Below are 25,019 nucleotides of genomic sequence, written 5' to 3'. Positions count from 1 at the left end.
TTTTTTTCATGGTTTTGGATGACATGCTATACTATGACTTTTTTCATGGTTTTGGATGACATGCTATACTATGACTTTTTTCATGATATGACATACTATTTCAGTTGGTTGAGGTTCATCTTCGTAGCTTGCAATGTACAGATCTTTGATGCTGATTTGTTTCCACTTCAGTAAATTTATTTCAACTGACAGTCAAATGAAATACAAACATACTGACACACAATTGACCTTGTACACAACAAATTCATTCAAACAATACATACAGAAGATCTTCAAACATTACTTTAAACAGCAATGTTAGACTGGATGGTAGTCCTGGTCAGTGAGTAATGGAATATGAAGCACGCAGACATGATTCACATGGACGTTATCTGGCCCAGGTTGCACAAAGAAAATATTCAGAATGTGTGAGTTAAATTGTTCAACATATCACAAACAGACCAGTCTGCAGCTAGTTTGTCGGCTCAGGGTGCCCGTCTTTCCAGTAGTTTTGATACGCTTCCTGGAACATGTTCTTGCAGGCTATTTTAGCTTTGAGTTTGGAGCAGATGAGGAAGGAGCCGCCCATCTTGCGGTGGAGGGAGTATGTCTCTTCGGGAGGCGGCGTGAGTCGCTCCCTTAGCATCACAGGGATGAGGCTGTGAATACGCTCAGTTGTGCTCTGAGTTCCAAAGTCAAAGGGCTCCTCAGAGGAGAAGGCCTCACCAAGGATCATCACTGCATCCACATGGGCATTCTCCATCGACTGAAAACAGAGCACAGCCTTTTAGTTAACAGGCCTCATAGCAAAATTGGACGACCCAAAATTTTTAAACTCAGGATCAGTGAGCACAAATGTGACAGTTTCAGAGCAGAAAGTTACAGTACATATATTTTTTACATTGTTCATGACATACTATACTATGACTTTTTGAGATGACTTCATTACAACAAACTATTCTGTTTTGTCATCCAATGCAATATTTTTTTAATGGCATCACACTGACTGTTAACAACTTACTATACCATGAATATTCTGTGACGTTTCAGGACATGCTAGTATGACTTTGTTTTTGTAGATTTTTTAGGCTTCTGTTAAACAACATAGTACACTGAAGTTTTTCTTGTAGACTTTTTAGGACATACTATGACTCGTTTTGAACATACTGTAATGTCTTCTGTAGATTTTTTTAGGACGTGCTATGAGTTTTGTTTTTCTTAAATACTATACTATGACTTTTTCCCAACATATTATACCATGATGTTTTTTTTTTATGAATTTCTTCCGACACACTACACTGTGACATCTTTGAATTTTTTTGGCATACTATATACCATTACGTTTTTTAATGACTTCAGAACTTTTTCACATACTATGTTTTAATAACTTTTGACATACTCTACTATGACATGCTATGTTTTAGTGACTTTTACAACATATTGACTTATGATTTTTTTAATGCTATATTATACTATTCCTTTTTTATGACACCTTTAAGTAAATGTCAAATTACAAAGAAGCGTTATTATAACACTATTTAGCGTGATTACTGATAAATTCACCTGTGCACTAAATATTTCTGTTGTTTCTTTTTAGACGTGAGGGTCCTGTGCGGTTACTGTTGTTGCAGTTCGTCCAGGTCACCAGTGGAGGTCAATAGAGATCACAAGAGTTAATGCCACATGAGTTATTAAATGATGATTAATGTTTTAATAGTTGTTTGTTGCTAATCTTTGGTTCATAAGTTTGTAAACAGAATACATTTATGATTAAATGTTATTTCATTTTTGGACAGTGGGTTATAAAGTGCAGGTTTTTCCAAACAGATTCAACAGGTACTTTAAATAAGTATATCCAATTTACGCTACTTTATGCTACTACTGTAACATTTCAGAGGAAATATTGTACTTTTAAAATTACAACACAGTTGTCAACTCAAAGATTAAAGTCCACATATACCCCTCACAGGTGCTTTCAGTTTTGTCGCTGATTAGATGTACTCAGTTTGGAGTTTACACAAGGTCATGTACTTATAGATAGAATATATAAAATGATAAAGCTTTAAACTTCCCTGCAGCTAAACTAACAAGAGCCTCTGAAATCCTGGCAAAAGATATTTTATCTTGGCGCAACAGATAACTTGTGTGTGCATACTTATCTATAATACTTTTACTCCAGTAGAATTTTGAATACAAGACGTTTACTTGGAACAAAGTATTTTTACACTGTGGTATTGTTACTTTTTCCACCATTGAGTTTAAAGAGGTGACGTCTTTGCAGAAGGTTTTTGTGGTTTTTATCAGGTATTCTCAGGATTAAAATGACTCTTAACAGATGCTCTGTAACTACATGTCACTGATTACACACTGTTGTGGTTGATGGTGAGAATGTTTCTTACTTTTGACTCGTATCCCGTGAGGAACTTCATGTCTCTGGATTTCTTCAGGATGCCTTCTCTGTCCCTGTTTGCAGCTGCATTAATAATCTGATGAGAAATGGAAGTGAAAGTTATTTTAAAAAATAAATAAATCAGTCCTCATGTAATGAAATGTTTGCCTGCTTGAAAATAAAGCTTGTTATGGATTTCTATTAAACATCTGAATCATTTCAAACCAAACCAGTTTTTCTTGTTATAACTTCACACCACATTATGCTGTTTTTATAAGAAACTTCTCTTGTTGCGACAACACTGTATGTTGGTGGACGGGTCTTATCGCAAACATGAAATGAAACTAGTATTAACCAGTTATTGTCATTTTAGACTGCAATGCTCTCTTTTTAGGCACTGACTGGATTTATATCGTGTTGTAACAAGAAAAGTGTCTTAGATATATCTGTATGTCATTCTAACAAGAAATCTGTGACGCCTTGATCACACAGGAAGCGTCTTAGCAGCTGGAGGTGACATTTTGTAATTGTTTTTAATGAGAATGAAGCTTTTTGTTCGAGGTATTTGTATTTGTTTTCACTCAAAGTGGAAAAGCGCACCACCATCTCTTTTTCCCCATCGTCCAATCAGATGATTTGAGAGGTGGGCTTTCTGTGGTGGGCATGACAGCAAGTTTACAGTTACATGATTTGTACTGTAAATGTATTTTTTTCTGGCTTCTCACCTCAATGTAGGTGTCAGTGAAACTCTTATCAAATCCACGAGTGGCTCCAAAATCCAACAGCGCAACCTGAAGACATGGAACGTAAAAATAAAGGGGGGGAAATATGACAAGTACTAACAGTGTGAATATTAAATGAAAGGATTGAGACAAACTGACCTTGTGAGTTTGTGGATCGAAGAAGAAGTTGGACCAGTTTGGATCAGTCTGCATGAATCTGAACTCAAACAGCTCCCTCAGGCACAAAATCAAGATCTGCTCACAAATCTATAAGACGCAAAGGAGGAGAAAGAAAACTGTGCTCTATATAAACAGTATGATTGAGCTGACATGCCTCAGTGGTTTTAAAAGATGGCATGTTTCTGCATTTGGCACGCCACTTTGAACTTGAACCAAAGCCACAGATGTCTTGGCAGAGCACAGATGTAATTTGTACAGTAAGCTGTACAGAGTTCAGGGCGGTCCTACCTCATTCCTGAGCTCCTGGGGGAGAGCGGTGGCCTTGTCCAGGGGGAAGCCGGGGACCAGCGCTGCGGTGATGACATGCGGGCTGCTCAGCTCGTCAATGACATCTGGCACAGTGAAGAATGGGTGATCTTTCAGCAGCTCTCTGGAGAACAGGAAAACAGACATCATTACCCTGACAGCTGAAGTATAAACTTTCCTCTTTTAAGGAATGTTTTTAACATTTCGGGAAATAAGAGTATGTGCTATTTTTCTTTGGAGAGTTGGAAGAGAAAATTGATACTACTCTCATGTCTGTGCAGTAAATTTAAAGCTACAGCTAGGAGCTGGTTAGCTTAGCTTAGCATCAAGACTGGAAACAGTGGGAAACAGCTAGCATGGGTCCATCTAAAGGCAACAAAGTTTATCTACCAGCACCTCTAAAGCTCACTAGTGAGGTTTTATAAAGTGTTGGTAGGCAGTTTTTGTTAGCTTTGGACAGAGCGGGGCTAGCTATTTCCACCTGTTTCCAGTGTTTATGCTAAGCTAAGTTAACCAGCTGCTGGTTGTAGCTTTATATCTACTGCACAGACATGTGTCAATCAATCTTCTCATCAAACTCTTTGCATTAAGCAAATAAGCACGTTTGCTGAAATGTCAAACTGCTCCTTTAGTTTAAGAACTGCATGTGTATACTTATTTTTTAGGAGGTAATTCACTAAGTAGGGACCTGGAGATAGATGGGGGCATAGTGTGGTCGTCATTCCAAGACAAGGGAGCCAGCTCATACAGCTCACACAGCAATCACACTCAGGTGTGCACCAAAACAACCAGACCGAGACCTTCTTGAAGAGGTGGTCTTGGTCTGGTTACAAATGAACTCTGGTGCGGTTCATTTGTGGTGAGAACGTGTTCCGACCTGGATCTGAACCACCTGCAGTCACATGACACATTGTTTGGGTTAAACATGAGCATGTTACAGTCCTGGAGGATTATTAATGTGCACCTCCTCCTGTACTGCCTTAATATGCACATTCAGCACATCCAATGCATCAAAACATTGTTTTCTAGTTGGAGCCGCGCCTCGTTTTCAAACTGTATGGTTTGACTAAAATGAACAATGACAGCAATATAGTCCACGATGAGCAGCGCTAAAATCAACCTGCGTAGTTGTCCCTCCATTGTGACATTAGAAAGTGTCACATTTATCTTGCAAGTGTACTCTTCTTCAACGTTTGCTTTACTTCCTGGATTTTTCCCACATGGAAATTCTGACCAATCAAGAGCAGCTGTCTCACACAAGGCATTTGATCTGGTCCGCTTGTAAATGCTGCCGTGAGAACACGAACCAACTCTAGGCAATTATACAACTTTGGAACAAAATTAGTCCCTGATTCAGACCAAAGCAAGACAACGCACCCAGAGATTCTCAAACTATCACGCCCTTTCCTGCTGACTAAGTCTTTCTTTGCAAGTTTTAGCAGCTTCCACCTTCTCCTGAACGTTTCTGTGGTTCAAACATCCTAACATTAGTTAAACTGAACATTCAGCTCTACAAAGTATTTATTATTATTATTATTAAGATTCTTAACTACTCATAACTACTCATACTGTTTAAAGCAGATTTAAAAAAAGGTTGTAAGCCGCTGACACACAGTGAGGATCCACGCCGTGCAGACTCTGACTAACACACTGACATGTATCCCAGAGTCGGTCTGTGTGGCGGGAACAAGTGTGAACAACTTACTGAAATTTTTTGGCACACTTGGCCTCTCTTATGTAATCACACTCCAACGCCAGCTCACGGTTCATGACCTCGATCATGTGCTCAGGAAACAGACCTGTGAAAGAAGGCAAATGTTAAAAAAGCTGAAACTCATGACATTCAAGCTTCTGTCGGAGAGTATGTTGACAATATCAGAGGTTACAAACATCAGACAAAAGCAGCTGTTATCACAGAGAAGATAAAAAGCTCTCAGACAATGTTACCTTCAGGCAGCGCGTTGCTTAAACTCAGAGCGGTCATGATATTACGCACGTCGCTGTCGATACTCTTGGCGACTCCGGGGTACTGAAACAACAGGTGTGATAGTGAGATTTTTTTAAGGGCTATATTTTGTAATAGTTGACTTCTGTGTTTTCTCTCCTCTCACCTGAATCTTCATGGCGACCTCTCTGCCGTCCTTCAGCCTCGCTAGATGCACCTGACCGATAGACGCCGCGGCAAACGGCTTCTCCTCAAAGTACTCCAGCTTGTCTCTCCAGTTTGGGCCGAGGTCACCGTTGAGGGTTTTCTGCAGAACAGAGACAAACTGACTCAGCTATGAACAAAAGATTAATGAGTGTGTGATGTTCGCTGTGCCTCTTCATACTGTACCATCATCTGTTTCGGGGGCATGAAGTCTGCACTCTGTCGAACACGGTCGAAGATTTTGGCCAACTGGGGGTTAATAAAGGCGTCATCTGAGAGGAGAGAAGAGAACAGAGTTAGTAAACTGTTATGCATGAATGTTTAAAGGTCCAGACTGTAGGGTTTAGGGGGACATACTGGCAGAAATGGAATACAATATAGTAAGTATGTTTTCTTTAGTGTATCATCACTTGAAAATAAGAATTGTCGTGTTTTTGTTACCTTAGAAAGTGCAGTTATATCTACATAGAAGGCAGGTCCTTGTTTATGGAGATCAGTATGTTCACCACCATGTGTCTACAGTAGCCCAGAATGGACAAACCAAACACTGGCTCCAGATAGAGCCTTCGACATTTTAACATGGCCACCATAGTAAGAAGCCAATGTGTGCGGTGAGCAACATCAGAAAAACACTGATTTTCAATGTAAAAATTCTTTATTCTGTGTTTTTACCGGTTTAAATCACCTGGTTGGTTTGTTTTGGAGAGTAAAGACCTCCACAAATACAAAAATCTCATGAACATCTGGATGTAAAGTTATCAGAGATAAAAGGTGAGCACACATTAGCACGTGGTGGGTGAGCCGCCAGTCTCCCAACATGCCAAACAGCATTGGAGAGACACTGATTTGTATCATAAAACTGCTTGATTCAGTGTTTTTACCAGTTTTAAATCACCTGTTGTGTTTGTTTTGGAGAGGAAGAGACCTCTGCAGATAATTCGGCTCCAGGTAAAAACCTGCTCAACAGGTTTTCAGGTGGTTGGATTCTGTAATCTTCACCACTAGATGCCACTACATCCCCCTAAACCTTACACGCTGGACCTTTAAAACCTCGATGTATTACATAGTTATCTAATGCACATCCCCGTCAGTAGTACAGACTCCTGACTTTCTGCAGTCAGTGTCATTTAACGTAACTCAAGCTGGTGATCAGTGGACAGATCCAAATTCACGCTAATTTCAAATAGCAAAAAGTTAACATCTAATCTTCCTAAAATCCTAAAATTGAAATGATCACAATGTGAATATTTAGGCATTATAATTAATCAAAACTTGCCATTGAAACCACAGTGAAAACCTTGTTTCTGAGCTAAAACTTAAATTAGGTTTCATTTTCATTAATAAATTCTGTTTCTCCCTCTCGGAAAGGACACATTTAATCTCTGCATTTTTCTTCTTTTACCTATATTAGACTACAGTGATCTGCCCTTTATGAATGCACCTGACCACTACCTGAAGAAGTCTGATACTGTATAACAATCTACTTTACATTTTATTGCTGGCTGTGGAAACTGCGTACACCACTGTTTACTGTATCCTGCTGCTAAATGGCCATCTATGTACGTCCGTAGACTTCTGCATTGGTTGGTTCTTATACATAGATCTCTCCTCGGGCTGGTTCCTCTTTTTCAGTGTACATACATGCACTATGACAATATTGTCCAGAGGTTGGGGCCCAAGATTCAAACAAAACTAGTAAAAAAAACCTTGTGAATATGCTGCTTCTTATTCCTGGAATAAAGTACAGAGGGACCTGAAATTGTTGGAGCTGGATAATGATGGAGAAGAAAGCACTCTGGTTAATTAGAGAACCTGTTCATGTAATGTAACTGTTGTTTTGTATTTCATTTTAACTGGATGTTATGCTTGCTAATTTGTGGTGTGTGACAGTTGTATTTATCTGTTGTAGCGGTGTTCATGCTGCCCTAATGACCTGGTCGGTCTTGAGAAAGATTTAATCTCAGTGTGACTTGAGTAAATACATTTTCCACCTGGTGACTCGACTGTAATGATAACACACGAGGCACAGACTGGGGCTGTGTATATCTAAGAGCATGACAACACTGTACTGTAACACGCTGTTTTGAGTGTCAGCTGAGCCGTGGATGCCAACTATAACCAACTGGAATGGCACTTATTGTGCTCAGCTGGCCTCGGGTTTATTTTAGGTGATGACATTTTGCTGCTGGTGAAGGGATCTTGTGTGTTTGCCAATGAGTCTGAATCAGAAGTATGAGGTCTTGTTGGGACGCTGCAGCACCAGTTTACTGTCTGTGTTTGGTGAAAGCTGAACCTTTGTGTTCACACTGATACATTTACTGTCAATAACGTGCCTTCACAGAATGTGTGTGAGGTGTAGTATCAGTTCGTACTGAGTCACTGAAGATCAGTTTCTTTATATGTGACACCTCACCTTGAATACTGAGCATCTGTCCAATTTTCAGAGCAGCACCTCGAACTTTGCAAAGAGTCCGCACGATTCTTTGAGCGTTGGCTTCAGAGAGGAAGGCACTCGAGTCCAGTATGGCTTTTTTATTACCTAAAAACACACACATTGTTAAGTACAGGTGATGTTGTATTTTAGCTACACATAAGATTGTTACTGGTTACATTTTTCATATTTATCTACTGTAGTTCCTAAGTCTAGTAGTAATGATATTATGTTCACCACTATCTATGAACACAGGAACATTTGTCAGTTAGATTTTTTTTTAAACAAATTTTATGACATACTATAACTTTTTTTGATACTTTACTATGACTTTAAAAAAATAAATAAAATAAAATTATGACATACTATGACTTTTTTATTTTTTTATAATAAAGGCAGCGATGCCTGGATAGTGTGACATGTGTGGTTGTGCTACTGCTGTGGTCCTGTCAGATGCCTCCTGCTGCTGTGATCATTAGTCATACTTCTACTGTTCTTATACACATATGATTATTGTCACATATCAGATATTAATATATACTTTCGGGGCGTCGGTGGCTTAGTGGATAGAGCAGGCGCCCCATGAACAAGGCTGTTGCTGCAGCGGCCCGGGTTCCAGTCCAGTCCCCCCTCTCTCCCCCCTTCACACNATTGGGCTTTATAAATAAAATTGAATTGATTTTTTTTAAAAACATTTTTATGACATACGATTACTTTTTAAAGTTTTTAAACTTTTTTTTTTAAAATCATACTAAATTACTAGTCCATACCCGGGGATGTGTTATGTATAGAGGAATAAGAAATCAAAAACAGTATATTAGAGGAGATGCAAAATCAGAGCACTGTAAATGCACTGTGTAATAAATATTAATGTAAGACAAACAATGCACACTGTATTTAGAAACATGCTTTATGGCAAAATACATGGAGCATAGTTTTGGCTGGCGGCACGGAGGCATGCGCGTGTGCGGGCACACAGGAACACACATATACACACGCAACACGGAGAAAGAATTAAAGTTAAAGTAAAGTGAAAATACGTAATGGCTGGCTTGCGCACACAGACACAGACGCGCGTTCGTTCAGTAAAATAATTACCTTAGTCTTCAGCAAGTGTTGGTGCTTTTAATTGCATGTCCCAAGCGGTCTCTGCGCATGCGCAGCTCGCGCTGCTAATGGTGCTCACAGTATGAATGGGTAGTGGAAACGCAAATATAAACAGTAGAAATGTGGGTAAAATGCAAAAACGGCATTGTGGCTGTCTGCACATGACCAAGATAAAAGCCTATGTGCAAGTTCAGAGAAATAGGTCAAAGCAGTGAGGAGGAAAACGGACGATGACAGAAGGAGGGAGGGACAGAGGTTTCTCCATTTAATAGTAGGATGACTTTTTAAAAACATTTTATGACATTATACTGACTTTTTTTTTACAAAGAAGTATGACATACTATACTATAATTACATACTACTGTTTTTATGGCATTTTATGATACATTTTTTGTAGCAGACAAAACCATATATATATCTTTTATATTTCCATGCTGCACTACACACCATATCAATGATATCAATGATCACAACATATAAGCTAATTCTGTCCTCTCATTTAAATGATATGCACGGTAGTGACTACAGCGTCAACATGAAGAGAGACCATGTTTGTCTTTATAGTGATAATATGATCATTAAAACACATAAAACTCCTCCAGACACAGATAAAACAATTTCCTCTTATCACCTTGCTGTTGTTGGGGTTTGAAGCTCTTCTTCGCCACTTGAGCGAGTGCCCCAATGCCGAGTCCAAACGCCAGACCTGCAAAAAACAAAAAACAAAAACAAACTTTGTTTAGTTGACGGGAACTGTTTAAAGTGAAGTTAACATTTTCAACCTGGCAACTGTTTTTTTCTAATGAATACCCACAGTTACCTTTACCAATGTCCTACTCTGCATCTGATATCAGCAGTAACAAAAAAAGGACGTGATAACAGCAATCAGTGAGCAGAGGCGGGTCTGATTTATCAAAACAACGCTCCGTCAGAACCTTTGAGAGTTCAGGGATCATTTACAGCCAAGAAAGACGGGGAGGAAACGACTGATACTACTCTAAGTGTGCTGCCCTTTGATGATAGCATGTTTTTTATCAGTTGGATTCTCTGGCAAATCCCAGACACATTTTCCCAGCTATTGACACTCTGTAATTTCAGTCCTGTGAAGGAGCTCGTTGGCACTTCCCACAATCCGACCCCAGCTCTCCAAAACTGGTGACCGAGGTCATCAATGCAAAACCCTCTCTACTCAATCCAAAATTAAATCTTGATCTCAAACACTTCACTACACATAAAAAAAACTCGGCTTGTAAAAGTAGTTTTAAGAGGATAAAATTATATTTGTGTCATTAGTAGCACTTAATATCAAAGCACATAAACTCTGCCATGTCGAGATCTTGCAGAGTGCCTTGTTTATCTCCCATGAGCCTTTGCTGCTCGGGAGAAACTGCCAGCACTGCCAATGTCATTTGCACAACTTGTTTACACAAGTCGTGTATGAAAAACAGCTGCTAGTTCTTTTTGTACAGTGGAAAAAATAAATAAATAAATAAATATAACTCAAACAAATGAGTGACTACAACATTATGCTAGTTAACAAACACACACAAAAGACAATTAAGAATGATTATTTAAAAATATATTTTATTTTTTTTTTTTTTTTTAAAAATACTAAAAAATATATTTTTTAATAATTTGTAATATTTATTCAAGTAATTGTTTAGTCTATAAAATGTTAGAAAAACAAAATTAAACAACTATAAAAATCTGAAACCAATTAATTTGGGAATTTTGCTTAAAAAAGACTTGAAATTGTTGCAGATAAATTTTCAATTGATCAACTACATGACTAATGGCTTCAACTCTAACATACAGAAGACTAATTTTGAACTTTTAAAACTATACTTTTATTCTTAAAAAAGTGAATTAAAGGTATCCTGTGGACTCTCTGACCCTTAGTAGTGTGAAGAGATAACTTTGGTATTTTCCAACCTGGGCCGTGTTTTCCCAGGTTTTTGGAAAACAACAATTTTTTAAACTGGTCCAGTGTTGCACAACAGCGCTGCAGCCTGCAGCAGCAAAACTGGCTGCAATGTACAGTAACCCCTGCAGGAAATTGAGCACCGTCAATTTACGTCTCCTGAATGTGCTTATTTTTGCCACCAACAGCCTGACAACATTATGGAAAGGATCCCTACAGAGACAGTCCTTTCTCTTAAAAGGACTGTCTCTGTAGGAAAAACAGAAACAGGCCTGAAATTGCCATCACCAAACCCACCAGACTCCATTTAAATAATGAGTAATTTTAGCGTGTATAGAGCCACAATATTTTCACATCTAACTGGATGAATTAAGGGTTTAATTCAACCAAACCAGAGTTGGTGATTGTTGGAACAGTGGAAAGATGAACCAAGACAGCTTTTGGGAGTTTCATTTTGCTTCTGTCATCTTTAAATGAAGTGTGTTTAGTGATGATAAAATCACTGTTTGTTTAAAGGGAGTCTGGTTCATTTGGCGATAGTGATTTCTGGTTAAACAAAAAGGATCTTACACTTTAACAAAAAGGTCTGTCTCTGTATGGATCCTTTCCATAATGCTGTCAGACACTCAGTGGAAAAAACAAGCACTTTTATTAGACACATATTGAAAGTGCTCAATTGGCGGCAGGGATTACACTGCAGCCTGTTTCGCCTCACTCAATACTGGACCAGTTTCAAAAACTGTTGTTCCCATCAGTAACTTAGACACAAAAACATGGGAAAACAGGGTCCAGGTTGAAAAATGCTAGTTACCCTTTAAGGCAGTGGTTCCCAACTGGTCCAGATTTCTCCTTAGTCATTAGTTCCCACAGTTTAATACATTCAGCATCATACTTGCATTTAGCATATTGTTGAGCTAGTAGCTGTCTGTTAGTCACTCACTCTACAGCAGAACACGGCACTTCAAGATAAAAGCTCTGTGCTGGAAATTACTGTACTTGGTGTTTTATTTGTTTTTGTGCACGTGACTGACATGACACACATTCCTGCTGATGGCTTCATATGCTTCCACTCTGATCTACAGGCGGCGGTAATGCACCAAAGAAATGCAGTGATGCACCAGCAAAAGCAGCAATGTAAACACTGCTGGTTCAAACTGTTCGGAAAAAAAAAAAATCTGCTTTGCAAGTGCTTTTTAAGGAAGGAAATTATTTCAACACATTTGTTGAACCTCAAGGATAGACACACACACACACACACACACACACACACACACACACACACACACACACACACACACAATGTGTTTTTAGTCGGAAACACTGACTGTAGACTTAAAGTTTGTTTTTCTGATGCGAAAACTCCACAGGGCATCTTTAAGTTCCAGAAAAATAAAAGCATGTAAACACGCATATAGAGCCATGTTCTGCTTTACATTCACACAAGATCACTCTAGATCACTCTCTACCAGCCACTGGCAGCTGCCCAGTAATCCAACACTGACTGGTAATGGGAACTATGGTGATATTAATCTAATTTTTAATTTGTAACAAGACCAGTATACCAGTATACCAGTACACACACCTACCTCCAAAACTCATCAGCCGTCCTAACCGTGTGACGGGCACCTTCCTCTCTTTGGATCTGTCACTGAGCTGAAACACAAGGAAAGAATATAACTTGTGTGAAGCAGGAACAATAACCACGACACTGAAACACAGAGTTGATCCATATTCTTCAAACACTGATAAATAAAAGTGTTAGTGTGAATACCACTTGCTTATATGGATTATTGTCCGCTTTCTTGGCGGTTCCCGCTTTATCGACGTCCTCCTGTGTCAGACGTCCCACTGTGGAGTTGTCCTGGTTAAATAACCTCGTATGTCCACAGAACAGCTGACGTGACCAGTCCCTGTGGTACTTCAGACGTTTAGCGCTGGGCCGTCCGCCGCAGGTCGTCTGCCCGCTGTTTACGCTGCCGATGAAGCAGGTGCTGAAACAAGCTCCCATGGTGGAGTATCTGTGAAGCTGCACTGCTATTGGTCTGTGGGCGCAGACCTCTCGTTGCTTGTTGAACGTCTTCTGGACGACAAAACACGAATCATTTGAGTACAGGAATAGTTCAACATTTTGGGAAATAGTCTGTGAGCTATAGATTGACTCATGTCTGCCCAATAAATACAAAGCTAGCAGCTGGTTCGCTTAGCTTAGCTAAAGGACTGTAAGCAGAGGGAAACAGCCTGGCTCTGTCAAAGGTAACAAAATCAGTTGTCCTTACCCTAGAATGAGCTGTTTATATCTACATAACCCAGAACAGGCAAATCAAAAACTGGATCTAGACCAGGTCATTTACATTTTTGCTTCCGCTACAGTAGTTCTCCCACACGCTTGGCACACAGGAGAAGTTTCAGTTCTGTAACCTCACTGCTAGACGACACTAAATCCTTCACACTGCACTTTTAACACTTCATATCTCATTTGTTTAATCTGCACAAAAACCAAAGTGTAAAAGCCTCAAAAACGATGTAGTGTGGTGCTGGTAATGTCGAATTGTTCCTTAAAAACTACTTCAACTGCTTGAACTTGAATCCTGAACCTCCAACATACAACATCAGGACTAAAGAAATACAGGAAGTGTATGAGATGGAACAAATCACATATGCACTGAGACATCAAACACCACCATTTATAAAGAGGTGGAGACCTGTAATGAGTTTGTTAATGCAGTAAGGGAACTCTAAAATACATACCCCCCTTCTATTCCCATCCCACTTTTATATTTGTAAGTTTACTATATTTATTTATTCACATTTTTTTTTTCTTTTCTGATTTTTAAGTCCGAACCCGCCCTGAGCCTGACGCAGTTTGTTGTCTGACATAGTTGTTGTTACCATGGTTACAGCTTGTCTGTTTACAGTGATCACACATGGACAGTGTGTAAATATGTGTAAGCTTTCCTGATAGCAAGTTTTATCTAGCGTCCTCCATTTTCATTAGTTCACTCTGAATTTTAACCACCTCTGCCTGAAATGTAACTATTGGTCTGTGTTGCATTCAGGCACTGTCACGTGAATAACAAATTCCAGCACTTGAATGGGCCATAGCACAACACAGCAGCATGTCAAGTGGGCCGAACCCGAACTGTACCTGAGCAAAATTTCTGATTTGTTATCCGAACCCGGCCCGACCTGTCGGGTCCTGTCAGGGCCAGAGCCACGCCATCGCAGCTTGGAAGTGTTCTCAAGTGCCTGTTTTTCAGGCTCCGACAGCCTCCATGAAGTATATTACGTTCAACTTTTTCAACGCAGCAACACATGCTGCATTTAATGTGACGAGAAACAACCAATCACAGCTGGCAGACGTCTTTCTCCTCTTCTGTAAATATCAGTCTGTGATAAATACGGAGCAGAAGTTGATCACTGTAGTGCAGGGGTACCCAGAGCTTTACATCTGACCCACAGACAATATTTCAGGCCTAAAACAAACTTTAAATCAACGCTTGGAAGACGATGGGCTCCGAACCCAGGATTTCTGGTAAGAAGGCTATAACACAGGCCTAGTTAAGGAGCCTCTGCGCCCTTGAAAGTTAGCAGAGGAGCACACAGTGACTGACCCCGTGTTTTCCAGGTGGTTAAAGATGTGTGTCATGTATCCCGGCCCTTAAGGCAGTCAACACGGTCTCACAAACAACTCTCTGCTGAGCACCTCCAGTAGGTTGATGACATGGCCATGACAACTCTACACAACATTTGGGAAAACACTGACTCTACTTTGACATATGATGGAGAGAATTTGATTTTACTGTTTCAGGAGCGTCCGTCAGTAAAACAATGGAAACAAAATTTGCCCAAAGGTAAAACTTATCTAAGAATTGTGATTTTGAGCTTAATAGGGTAAGAGAAGAGAAAAAGGAATTGTTCTGCTCCATTTTAGGTGCAATATGGGATAGTTTTACCTTCAGGTCTTTGTTAATTTTTTTAATTCAACAAATCAGAAAGGTTTCAAGGTGAAAATCACTAATTGGAGCACCACAAGAAGACACTCCTTTATTTTTAAGGGTTACAAGCCAGAAAAGTGGAGAACCACAAATTCATTTGGAAACACGGCAAACTTAACTTATTTGCCATAAATTCCCGCTCTCATCAGGATCTATAAACCCTCTCGTGTGTGTGTGTGTGCTGTGGTGTGGATGAGGTGATGGTGCAGAATCAGACTCAGGAAGAATCTGGGTTGCATGTTTGTGAAACTCAATCCGGCTCTGCAGCCACAAGACGGGCCAAACCGCGGCTGGCTCGCTCACCCTGGCTGATCCGGCAGCGTGATGGAAGTTCACCAGCCTCTGGCCGCCATGTGGGGCTCTGCTGGCCGCCTGCTTCATCCAGGAGAGACCCCTCCAGACCACTGCGTCACCTGTCATGGCATCGATGGTATCAGACCTGCAACAGTCAGGAATAACAGGGTGGTTTCAGGAGCAGAGGTCAGATGGAGGAGTGAGGTGAAGGGAGTCACATCTACGTTCCCAAGGTCCTGCATCTCTAGATATGAGCTGCGGACGTCTCAAATAAAGTTTGAACTTTTATCTGCTCAGCAGCTGTGGAGATAAACCTGACGGCGTGGATTTCAAATGCATCTGAGGGTTGTAAGCTGTAGGTGGGTGACTTCAACACATTGACCAAACATCTGAGAACATAAACCTTTAAAGGGTCACCTTACTGAGTCATGATAAGAGCACAGTGAGCTTGGGAACACAGAACCGTGGGAACACAGACAGGCTCCCAGGTCAGAGTCTCATCAGTGTCTGAACATCAGTGTGTGTTCCCATGTGTGTAGCATGAAGCATGAGTGCATGTCTGCAGCGTGCAGGACAAAAACAACCTAATCAAACTCTGATACAGTGCAGGTTAATAACCTGGCTGTGCGATAAGACGCAGAGACACACAAACATGAACACTGAAAAGTTTTGAATCAACATGAAACAATAAATTAATCATGATTTTACGATGATTTTAACACTGAAACATTAAATCTTTCACTCACCAACACAAGCTTTCTAACTAAAGTCCTTCATCGTGCAGCTGCAGCACGAGCCGCTCTTCACCTTGACTTGACTTAACACTTTCTTGTAAACACCTCAACAACAAAGAGGAAGAGTGGCGCGCTGAAGGACGTGCAAGTTATCCACGAGGCGACGCCGCGACAAAGTTTGGCGAACACGGACCAATGAGGCAAAGTTTAGCCGCGGGCTCCGGCCGTCACCAGCCCTCCGCACTGGCTGGACAAACTGTCAGTCGCGTCCTCAACGCTGGTGACGGCTGACGTGTCCAGGAAGGGCGGCCCGCGAACTAACCACATGCTGCGTTCAAGGTGTATCAGCAAAATCCATAAAAATAATAACTGAGGTAAAGGCGATTCTTTGTCTTTACAAAACTACTTAAAAGTTAAAAATATTATGCAAGGCGTTATCAAATAAATGTCAGAGTAAAGTGCATTTAAAAACACCTTTGTTCAGAAATATTTCTTTATGATTAAACTCAGAATAAAACTCTAAAAATGGAAAAACAAAATAGGCCAGCACAATGTATTGAAATATTACCGAAATCGAATATGGTCAGCAATATTCAAATTGTAGGAGCTGCATTTTTTTGATAAATGTAAAATGTGTCACAACATACCATTTGAAATTAAGAACTGTGGTGCTACAGAGATGCCTACACATCATATTCTAGACATAAGGAAACATGCTTGTTTGGTACAGAGCCAAAAAATAAACATGTATGATAAAATATTATGTACATATAATAAAATACAATATACAAATATAATAAATTATATAAAATAAATAAAATACATATATCCTAGACAGACAGATATAGAAAATGAATGGCAAAAAAATCCATTTCCACTGAAACTGTGAATCATGATGCAATATTTGAAATATGTGTTGTTGCTTTTTTTTGGGCATATTATGCACAGGATGTCTACAGATATAACCAAGTTATATTCAAGACTTTTTAAGACCTTTTTAATACCACCTTATATGAAATTTAAGCCCAAACCGCTAATGGAAATACACATAATGTATATATATGTGTGAGACACGTGTAAGTGCTCTTTCCAAGTAAACGCACTGATGTCAGTCCAAAATGAACAGTAAGTTAAAATGACAACAATTGGGTGAGTTTAAGTTTTATGTGTTTAATGTAAAATGAAAACAAAATCTCATCGCTGTCATAAATGCTATTTATTAATTCATTTCTTTGATATGTCCAATGATTGTAAACAGTCACTGGGTCTGTCAGGCTAGAGGAATTTTCACGGTAATGTGACCGAAAATATTTATGACCCATCAAATCTAAATTTAAGACTTCCTAAGATTTTTTAGGGCCTTATATCAAGAAACCTTAAGACATTTTAAAGGACCTGTAGACACCCTGTGTGCGGTCATAACATAATACAAAAGTAAAATCAAAGTTGATATATTTATAACTGTCAAGATGAAAGTCGTGACATATTTAAAATGCAGTTATTTTCCGTCTTTATTTCCTCTTACCTGTATCTTACATTTATGTCAGGGGTGCATATGTATAAACATAAGCATGTGTGTGGTGTGTAGTGAAACCTAATAAACTGTCAAAGAATGCTTAACTTTACTATTATCATTATCTATCATTATTATTCAGACTGATTAAAAATGATAATAGGCTTTAGCTTTACACTGAATTTATTTTGCAACAAGAAATGAATATAATGTGGGAAATAGGAGCAAAAAACAGTAGCCTGTATTTTAAATTTTATTGTGGAAATATAGTAAATCACTGAGGATAAACACTTGAATAAAGTACAATATTTAAGTATGCCATTACATTAAGCACACGGTAACTTACTGCTCCTGCTTCTACTGTGCTGATAATAAGTGAGACAGTACCTGCCAGCTGTTGATTCGTGTGGCTGTGTCACTGTCTTTGATGTTGGGTGAGCCCATAAATCAGAATTCAGATCAATATATGACATAAATTAAAGACTGTCTGAAGCAGTGAAACATACCTGAAGTACTCAACAGTAAGCTGGCTCTCTAACACCACAGAGCTGTAAAGTAGGATCTTATGAGGAGCACTTGAAGGCAGCAATACCCCACACAGCTGTGAACTGCCACTGATCCAGGGCCATTTGAGTTTGGCTAGAGCTGCTGCTGTTAAATGAAGATGAATCCCCTTTCCATTATAGACAAAGAGCAACCACATTGAAATAAATAGTATAAGTAACCAGTGAAATAACTTAATGACATCACTGCTCTGCATAGATCTGTTGATGTGAATAACTATAAAAAACAACACACTGTCACGTCATGATTATTCACTTTACAATGTTTAAATGAGCCATGTTAGATGTTGGCTGTTGTTTTTGTTGCATGACAAGGTGTTCATGACGTGCTGAATATTTCAGATGCATCACACACATGAAAAATATCCAACCTGTGTGTTAAATTATCTCATCTTCCTTTATTTAATAATAAATGGAGATAAATACATGACTTTCAGCACGTAAGTACAGTTAGACAGTCAACATGTAGGTGTTTTAGCTTTTAATAGGCACCTCTAATACTGATTCATACGTCGTCTGATGAGGTTTTTATTTACACTTTAGAGCATCTTGGATCAATCTGACTTCCACTTTAAATTACTGGGCTATAATTAGAGATATTATAGACTGATAAAAATAAACGTTAAAGGTTATGTCAGGGTCTGATGGCAGCTTTTATTTTTGGGAAGAGTCGGAGAGCGTTCTGTGTCGTCACCTCCATCACCTCCTGCAGCGACACTCCTTTGATTTTACTGATGTACTCTGCAGAGATACAGATGTTCTTGGGCTCATTTCTCACCTGCGATCAGGGCACAGAAGAACAAAGATGTGACATGAGCAGGTGAATAAAAGTTTAGGGGTTTTAATGGTAAACACATATAAGAAATACACAGGGCTCCCACACCTTTTTACCAATTACTTTCTCAAAAGTTTTCCATGATCGAGTGCCCCAGGAATGAGTCCGAAAACTCAGAAATGAGTCGTCATCTTTGCACTCGCAGTTCCATCGTCTCAAAGTCAGTGGGTTTTTTGAATGGGTTTTTGGTTAGATGCATCAAAGCTTAAAAGACTTTCAGGTTTTGTTCCATGACATAAAATAAGTCAGTAAATACCCAACTCGTGAATTTTGAAGCTTTCATACGTCTTAAAAAAAGGCAGTAGCTAACAAGTAGCTAAATGAGACGACAGAACGTCATCACGCTGAACACGGCTTTACAGCGTCGTTGTGGTGCTGACATTAAGTCATGCAACTATGGTGTAGAGTGTTTATAGCCTAATGTTAGCTTTTTACTTATGGTGACTGCATTTGGGCTTCAAAATAATAAAATTGGTGCTCATTTGTGACGATTATTCTGCTGAACAAAACATGTATCATAAACATTTGTTCAAAATACAATGGAAAAATATGATAGGCTTTTGATGAGGGAACGAGGACAAAGATATCAGTGATGATTCTCAGTCATCCAGGTCATGGTAATCATAGGTGCTATATCGTAGGCAACTGGACTTGCTTCCATTTCTTGAAGATGTTTAACCTCTCATCTAAGAAGCTTCTTCAGTTCTGCTGAGGTCACATGTGAGTTGTTGTGTCGTTAGGGTTAGATGGGTCCGGGTGTTAAGTCACCTGGGAGGGATCCCATGACTGACCAAGTCAATCATAGAGGCGAAACGTCCTCAAGAAACTCCAGCAAGTCCTAATTTAAAGTGGGTAGGCTTATATTACAATACAGCTATATATATAACACATATTTCACAGAATAAGCTAAGACTGCTATCGCTTGCCAGTTTAGCTCATTCATTGACCTTCCTGCCACCAACTAGCTGCATGTGCCAACAGACCAGACCGGCACAAATGCTCACTTGGCAACCTGTCAAATCGCGCCCTTTTTTGGGGAATATAAACCAGAAGATCCTGTAGATGTTAGTGCAATGTGATGTGTGTTGGATTAATGTCTAATAATAACTGTTTTGAGACCTTGCCTGACCCTGAGTATTCGTGATAAATAAAGGTTGATTGCCGTCATGTTCCTGAAGTCTTCCCCCGTCCAAGTGGATCAATGAGCCAACACACACGCCAGATATTTCATGGGTGGATGTCTGGATCACAACAGCTGATGATTCAATCAGTGCATGTTTGATTGTATCACCAGGTATTATTGTGCTGAGTGTCTGTAAATAACTAACTAATAACTAAGCAGCATTTCCAGCATTTTCCTGTTTCTCTTTTTATGTGACAGCGCATTTCTTTCCCTCAAAAGGGGGGCGTAGCCTTGGCAATGACACAGTGCCAGTCTGGTTTATGCGTAACACATGATACTAGAGATGTCGTAATGGTCATGCATTGCAGCACTAGATTTTAAATAAGTAATACAAAGAACAGATCTTGTGTAACTTTAACATGTTTAGGGATTTGTCTTAACCTACATTATACAAAGGCCAAAAACTGTTAATTCCAAACCATCTCCAGGCCTGGAAAACAGTTTCTTTAAATACATAACTTATCCAGGAATTTCATGACCGTTGGAACCTTGAATACAACAGATTTTAGTTTCATGTGTCACAAATATATCTGTAAAAATAAAAGCCAAGGAGATATTGCAATATTACCCATATAAAAACATGCAAAAAAAATGAGGATAAAAACACTTCACCTGCTTTTCTGGGCCGAGAGCAGGTGAATCAGTTTCTAGACAGATGTTCTCTAGCGGCAACTGCTTCACTAGTTTCTGCTTCTTGGTGGAAAATACACGAAGAGACCATCATTAATCATTAACATCAAATGTGATACAGTGAGCCAAGTACACATGTCAGTGCTGTCTGAGGAGAACATGTCAGCAGTTTAGGGGTGTAAATTTTAACTGTTCACATACAAAGGACAAAGATATTCAAACAACTTGAACTGTGTCTTTAAAATCCATGTTTTCTTGTTTATTTACACACAAATTACAAATAAGAATATGTGTATGTAAGAGTTGATGTGTTAGTGTTTAAATATTGAACAGGTTGGGTTATGATACAGTGTCAATTCAACATGATCAGGTGCTCTGTTGTACCTGTTCACTGCGAATGATGGATGGTGGGATAGAAAAGAAATATCCAGCCTTCACTCCCTCCATAGCAACAGATGGTTTCCCATCAAAAGCATGAAGCAGGGCTTTTTCGACACCTAGTGGAATGTCAGGGGAATTGCAGCTCACTTCTCAAATACAAGAGCAAACAGAAGAGAAATTAAACTTTGCTGGTTACCTTGCTCCTTCAGGAGGTGGATGGTGGGTCTTCCTGCAGATCGTGAATGAACATTTCTAGAAATAAAACAAGTATAAAAATATTATGAAAGAATACTGATTAAGGAACAGAATATGAATTTCATGTTACAACACATTCTAAGCCTAATATTTTAAAGAAGCTCTTGAAAGTCTCCTTTTATGCTGCCAAACACATCTTCAAATCCTGGGAACGCCACCAACAGCTGTTTGTTAAATAAGTATTGACTGTTTTCTCTAAGTCAAGGATTGTGAGTGGATTTCTTCAATTCAAATGTCAGAAAAAAATGTGCCTACATGCTGATTAGATGCTCCCAAAAAAGATTTATTGAGCACATTTACGACATAATGACATAAATGACCTGATGATGACGTAATGTCAAAATTATGCTTCTACAAACGTTTTTGTGGGAGCATCTAATCACTGTGTGGAATACTTTTCCCTTTATATTATTTTATTTATTATTTTATTATTATTTATTTATTTTATATTTTCACTTTATATTACCTTTCACTTATGTAGCTGATATAATATTGGGATGCCCCTACTATAGATGCAAAGATAAACTGATAAACCAAATTACTTAACATATATCAAATTAATCAGCAACTAATTTGATAATTAATTAGTTAATTTGAGTCATTTCTTGAAGAAAAAAAAGTAAAAAGTCTGATTCGAGTGTCTTAAAGTAGTAAACTGAAGTAAACAGTAAACTGAACATCTTTGAGTTGTGAAAGAAAAAAAAAATTGAGGAAAAGCTGATCTTGGGCTTGAAACCCTGCTCGACATTTGTCTATGTTTTCTGACACTTCACTGACCAAACAATCAAGTAATCGAGCAAATAATCAACAGATTAATCGACAATGTAAATAATCCTTTGCTGCAGCCCTAGTACATCCACTACTTTGTAAAGCTTGAATTCAAACTTTACCACCTGAGTTAATATCATCTACAGTAATCATCCATCTACAGTCCTACAGTGTGACTCACAGAGGGAGATCCAGTTCTTTGGCTATCTGTGCCTGACGAATGAGGACCTGTCTCTGGCTCTCTTTGTCAGTCTCACCACTGACATATCTGGGTGTAAAATCCAAACCAACCTAAACGACAGAAAAAAAGTTGATGTTAATACAAAAGAAAGCCAGGACAGCACAGTCACATCAGAGATACAGTTACTACATAATTATTACCTCCCCGATGGCCACAAGGTGGTCTTTGTATTTCTCTATAATGGGTAGAGCAGCATCTAGATCCTGCAGAAAGGACAGAGAAAACACCCTTTATACCTTCACTTTAACATGACAACTGCAGAAATACAAAAAACATTTAATTTTCTCAGTTAGGGCTCATGGAATTGTCCAGGTTTTGAGATATGTGTCTGAGATTTCTGCCTTCATCCCATGACAGTGGGTGTGATTGGATTTGTGTGTTCAAAATGTCCCCGTTACTCCGGAACCTCATTGGGAGCAGTTTTCATTGGAGCTACTTTCGTCCCTACAGAAAGTTTTGACAGCATGTTCTGTGGATCATCCAGAGTACTGAGGATACTGTTTCTGGAAGATGTGCTGCTGTTAAGTAAAGACGATTTTATTTATATAGCCCAAAAACACAAATTTGTCTCAGAGTGCTTTTCAATCAGTCAAACTGTTAAGATAAAGCACATCCATCTGGGGGTCTGTGTTGGCATGTCATTTCCCACCTATCTTTCCCCTCATTTCCTATCAGCTCTCCACGGTCCTTACTGAATAAAGGTAAGAAATGCCCCCCACAGTATTTATAAAAACATGCAATAGATAGCATATATTCAAAACAGACTGAAATAAGATTAGTAAAATAAAATAACAAAATGGTAGGGATGCACAATACTAAATTTTTTGCCAATATGCTGATATAAAACAACTAATTTGACTGATAACTGATATCAATATACCCACTTTTCCCCCTGTCTAATTTCAGTGATCATCAAGTCTCTTCTGTCGTGAAATTAACATCATATTATGCAGGTATACTCTTATCATGACGGCCCAACAGCAGATGGAGACATGAAATACAATACTTTTCAATCTATGTAATATTCATTCATTGTGAAATACAATACTTTTCAATCTATGTAATATTCATTCATTGTGCAAAAGAAGACAAAGCATGTTGGCTGATTCCGATAGTTCACTTTAAAGCCGATATTGGCTGATGATATGCCTATATCATCGTGCATCCCTAAAAAATGGAGAAAGAGAATGAAAATTCTAGGTTAATGAGGTGTATACATCAAAGAAGAATATGATCAGAGGAGATGGGTGATGCCAGACACTCTGGCAGACCTGGACCTCCTAATTTGTATGTTGTAGGTTGTGGCAGACATCTTAGAGAAAGTTCTCAAACCAAAACTACCTGTCTGGCTATATAGAGCAACAGGTGATTGAAACAATATGTTTTTGGGCGTGTTTGTGTGTAATTTGGGTGAGCTGACCCTTTACACTCGAGCCTACCTGGAGAGAAGCCCCCCTCTGTTGCTCAGGGGAAACGTCTTGAACAGGGTGGACTCCTAAACAGGGAAAAATAAACCCTGGAAACCTGAGAAAGAGTGAAAACGTCAGAACAAAGAGACAAGTGTTGTCAGTTTGTCAGACCTCTCTTAATCAATATTCACTGAAATACCAAGGACCATTTCTTTGGAACAACTGTCTTCCATCTCTACAGTCATCTACATTATCGTTATTCAAAAACATCTGAAAAGGACTCTAATTTGCACAAACTCTTAACACCTTACTGATTCATTTGTATTTTTTGGGGGGTAAATTGTATTTGTTTAACAAATTTGTATTACTTCTTAGGCTGGAACTCATTCAATCATACTATCTTCGTCTATGTATTTTTCTTTTTATGTATGATTGTTATTTAATAGGGGAGGTGTCTTCTTAGGCCATATTTGGCTTCTAACCTCTCCTGCACAATGATTTAACTTTAAATTTATTTTTCTTATATTTTATATACATGTATGTGCAACTAAACCAAACTAAGTAACACTTAAAATCCAAATTATGTCAACGTAATGGTTATAGTTACCTCTGTGACAAGTCGATTATCTTGTCAAATTCCCCAGCATGCTCAGCTACAGCTAATAACGCCAATATTCCAGCCTTGGAAATAATAGAGCAAAGAAATTAGTTAAACACACACAATATTAACAATGTATGGACGATTAGCTGAGGTGGCTCACCTTCTTTGAACTCTCTACCACCTCCTCTATGTCCTGATAATAAAAACAGTAAAAGTTAACGCTTATGAGAAAAACAGCAGATAAAATATCCACAAATATTCTTTAAAGTGTTCAAATACCTTGTCAAAATCCCCGGAAGAGATATGACAGTGACAGTCCACGTATCCATGCATGTGGACAGGCATTCAAACCGTCCACAACCAAAACATCACCTTCTTCCGCAAAGTTAGACGGACCGCGCATGCGTAGATCCGAAGGAGCGCGAGATGTACA

General features: G+C 38.9%; 3 protein-coding genes across 6 annotated transcripts in view; 1 reads left to right on the top strand and 2 right to left on the bottom strand.

The window, feature by feature from the left end:
* Positions 1-2,349, top strand: part of LOC126401223 (zinc transporter 2-like) — an 11,350-nt gene extending 9,001 nt beyond the window's left edge. Inside the window, exon 9 of the mRNA XM_050062343.1 lies at positions 1,577-2,349. The gene's annotated coding sequence lies outside the window, so the exon portion shown is untranslated. The remainder of the gene's footprint in view (positions 1-1,576) is intronic.
* On the bottom strand, positions 162-16,481 carry coq8ab (coenzyme Q8A, genome duplicate b). Of its 3 annotated transcripts, none has more exons than XM_050062340.1 (15): positions 16,220-16,481; positions 15,483-15,618; positions 12,956-13,264; positions 12,771-12,837; positions 9,895-9,969; positions 8,139-8,264; positions 5,912-5,997; positions 5,688-5,828; positions 5,524-5,605; positions 5,282-5,375; positions 3,559-3,700; positions 3,250-3,357; positions 3,094-3,159; positions 2,379-2,465; positions 162-745 (listed from the first exon to the last, which is right to left on the bottom strand). In XM_050062340.1, exons 2-15 carry the CDS (start codon positions 15,597-15,599, stop codon positions 452-454), a joined length of 1,794 nt encoding a protein of 597 aa, XP_049918297.1. In that variant the 5' UTR covers positions 15,600-15,618; positions 16,220-16,481; the 3' UTR covers positions 162-451. The 3 variants fall into 3 exon arrangements, with proteins under 3 accessions (XP_049918297.1, XP_049918298.1, XP_049918299.1); XM_050062341.1 differs by having other exon boundaries at positions 12,956-13,261; positions 16,220-16,480; XM_050062342.1 differs by lacking the exons at positions 15,483-15,618; positions 16,220-16,481 and having other exon boundaries at positions 12,963-13,101.
* A 2,176-nt stretch (positions 16,482-18,657) lies between these two features.
* Positions 18,658-25,006, bottom strand: LOC126401408 (putative deoxyribonuclease TATDN3). 2 transcript variants are annotated; one of them, XM_050062641.1, is made up of 10 exons: positions 24,866-25,006; positions 24,747-24,779; positions 24,593-24,666; positions 24,016-24,100; positions 22,717-22,779; positions 22,517-22,626; positions 21,509-21,564; positions 21,316-21,428; positions 20,914-20,994; positions 18,658-19,061 (listed from the first exon to the last, which is right to left on the bottom strand). In XM_050062641.1, exons 1-10 carry the CDS (start codon positions 24,929-24,931, stop codon positions 18,918-18,920), a joined length of 825 nt encoding a protein of 274 aa, XP_049918598.1. In that variant the 5' UTR covers positions 24,932-25,006; the 3' UTR covers positions 18,658-18,917. The 2 variants fall into 2 exon arrangements, with proteins under 2 accessions (XP_049918598.1, XP_049918599.1); XM_050062642.1 differs by having other exon boundaries at positions 20,914-20,991; positions 24,866-25,005.
* Between the last annotated feature and the right edge of the window lie 13 nt (positions 25,007-25,019).

This window comes from Epinephelus moara, chromosome 14, assembly GCF_006386435.1.
Source record: "Epinephelus moara isolate mb chromosome 14, YSFRI_EMoa_1.0, whole genome shotgun sequence".
NCBI lineage: Eukaryota > Metazoa > Chordata > Actinopteri > Perciformes > Serranidae > Epinephelus > Epinephelus moara.
Note: the sequence above shows the minus strand (reverse complement) of the source record. Positions and strands in the feature narration are given on the sequence as shown.

What these genes read in the sequence shown, in the direction of transcription:
- coq8ab (XM_050062340.1), bottom strand. Translation starts at nt 15,599, where the DNA reads ATGACAGGTGACGCAGTGGTCTGGAGGGGTCTCTCCTGGATGAAGCAG. An exon ending in ACGCTGCCGGATCAGCCAGG is followed by an intron (nt 13,265 to 15,482) that starts GTGAGCGAGCCA and finishes TTTGTCGTCCAG; the next exon opens with AAGACGTTCAACAAGCAACG. An exon ending in TGCCCCCGAAACAGATGATG is followed by an intron (nt 5,829 to 5,911) that starts GTACAGTATGAA and finishes TCTGTTCTGCAG; the next exon opens with AAAACCCTCAACGGTGACCT.
- LOC126401408 (XM_050062641.1), bottom strand. Translation starts at nt 24,931, where the DNA reads ATGCCTGTCCACATGCATGGATACGTGGACTGTCACTGTCATATCTCT. An exon ending in TGGTAGAGAGTTCAAAGAAG is followed by an intron (nt 24,667 to 24,746) that starts GTGAGCCACCTC and finishes ATTATTTCCAAG; the next exon opens with GCTGGAATATTGGCGTTATT. An exon ending in CCATCATTCGCAGTGAACAG is followed by an intron (nt 20,995 to 21,315) that starts GTACAACAGAGC and finishes TTTTCCACCAAG; the next exon opens with AAGCAGAAACTAGTGAAGCA.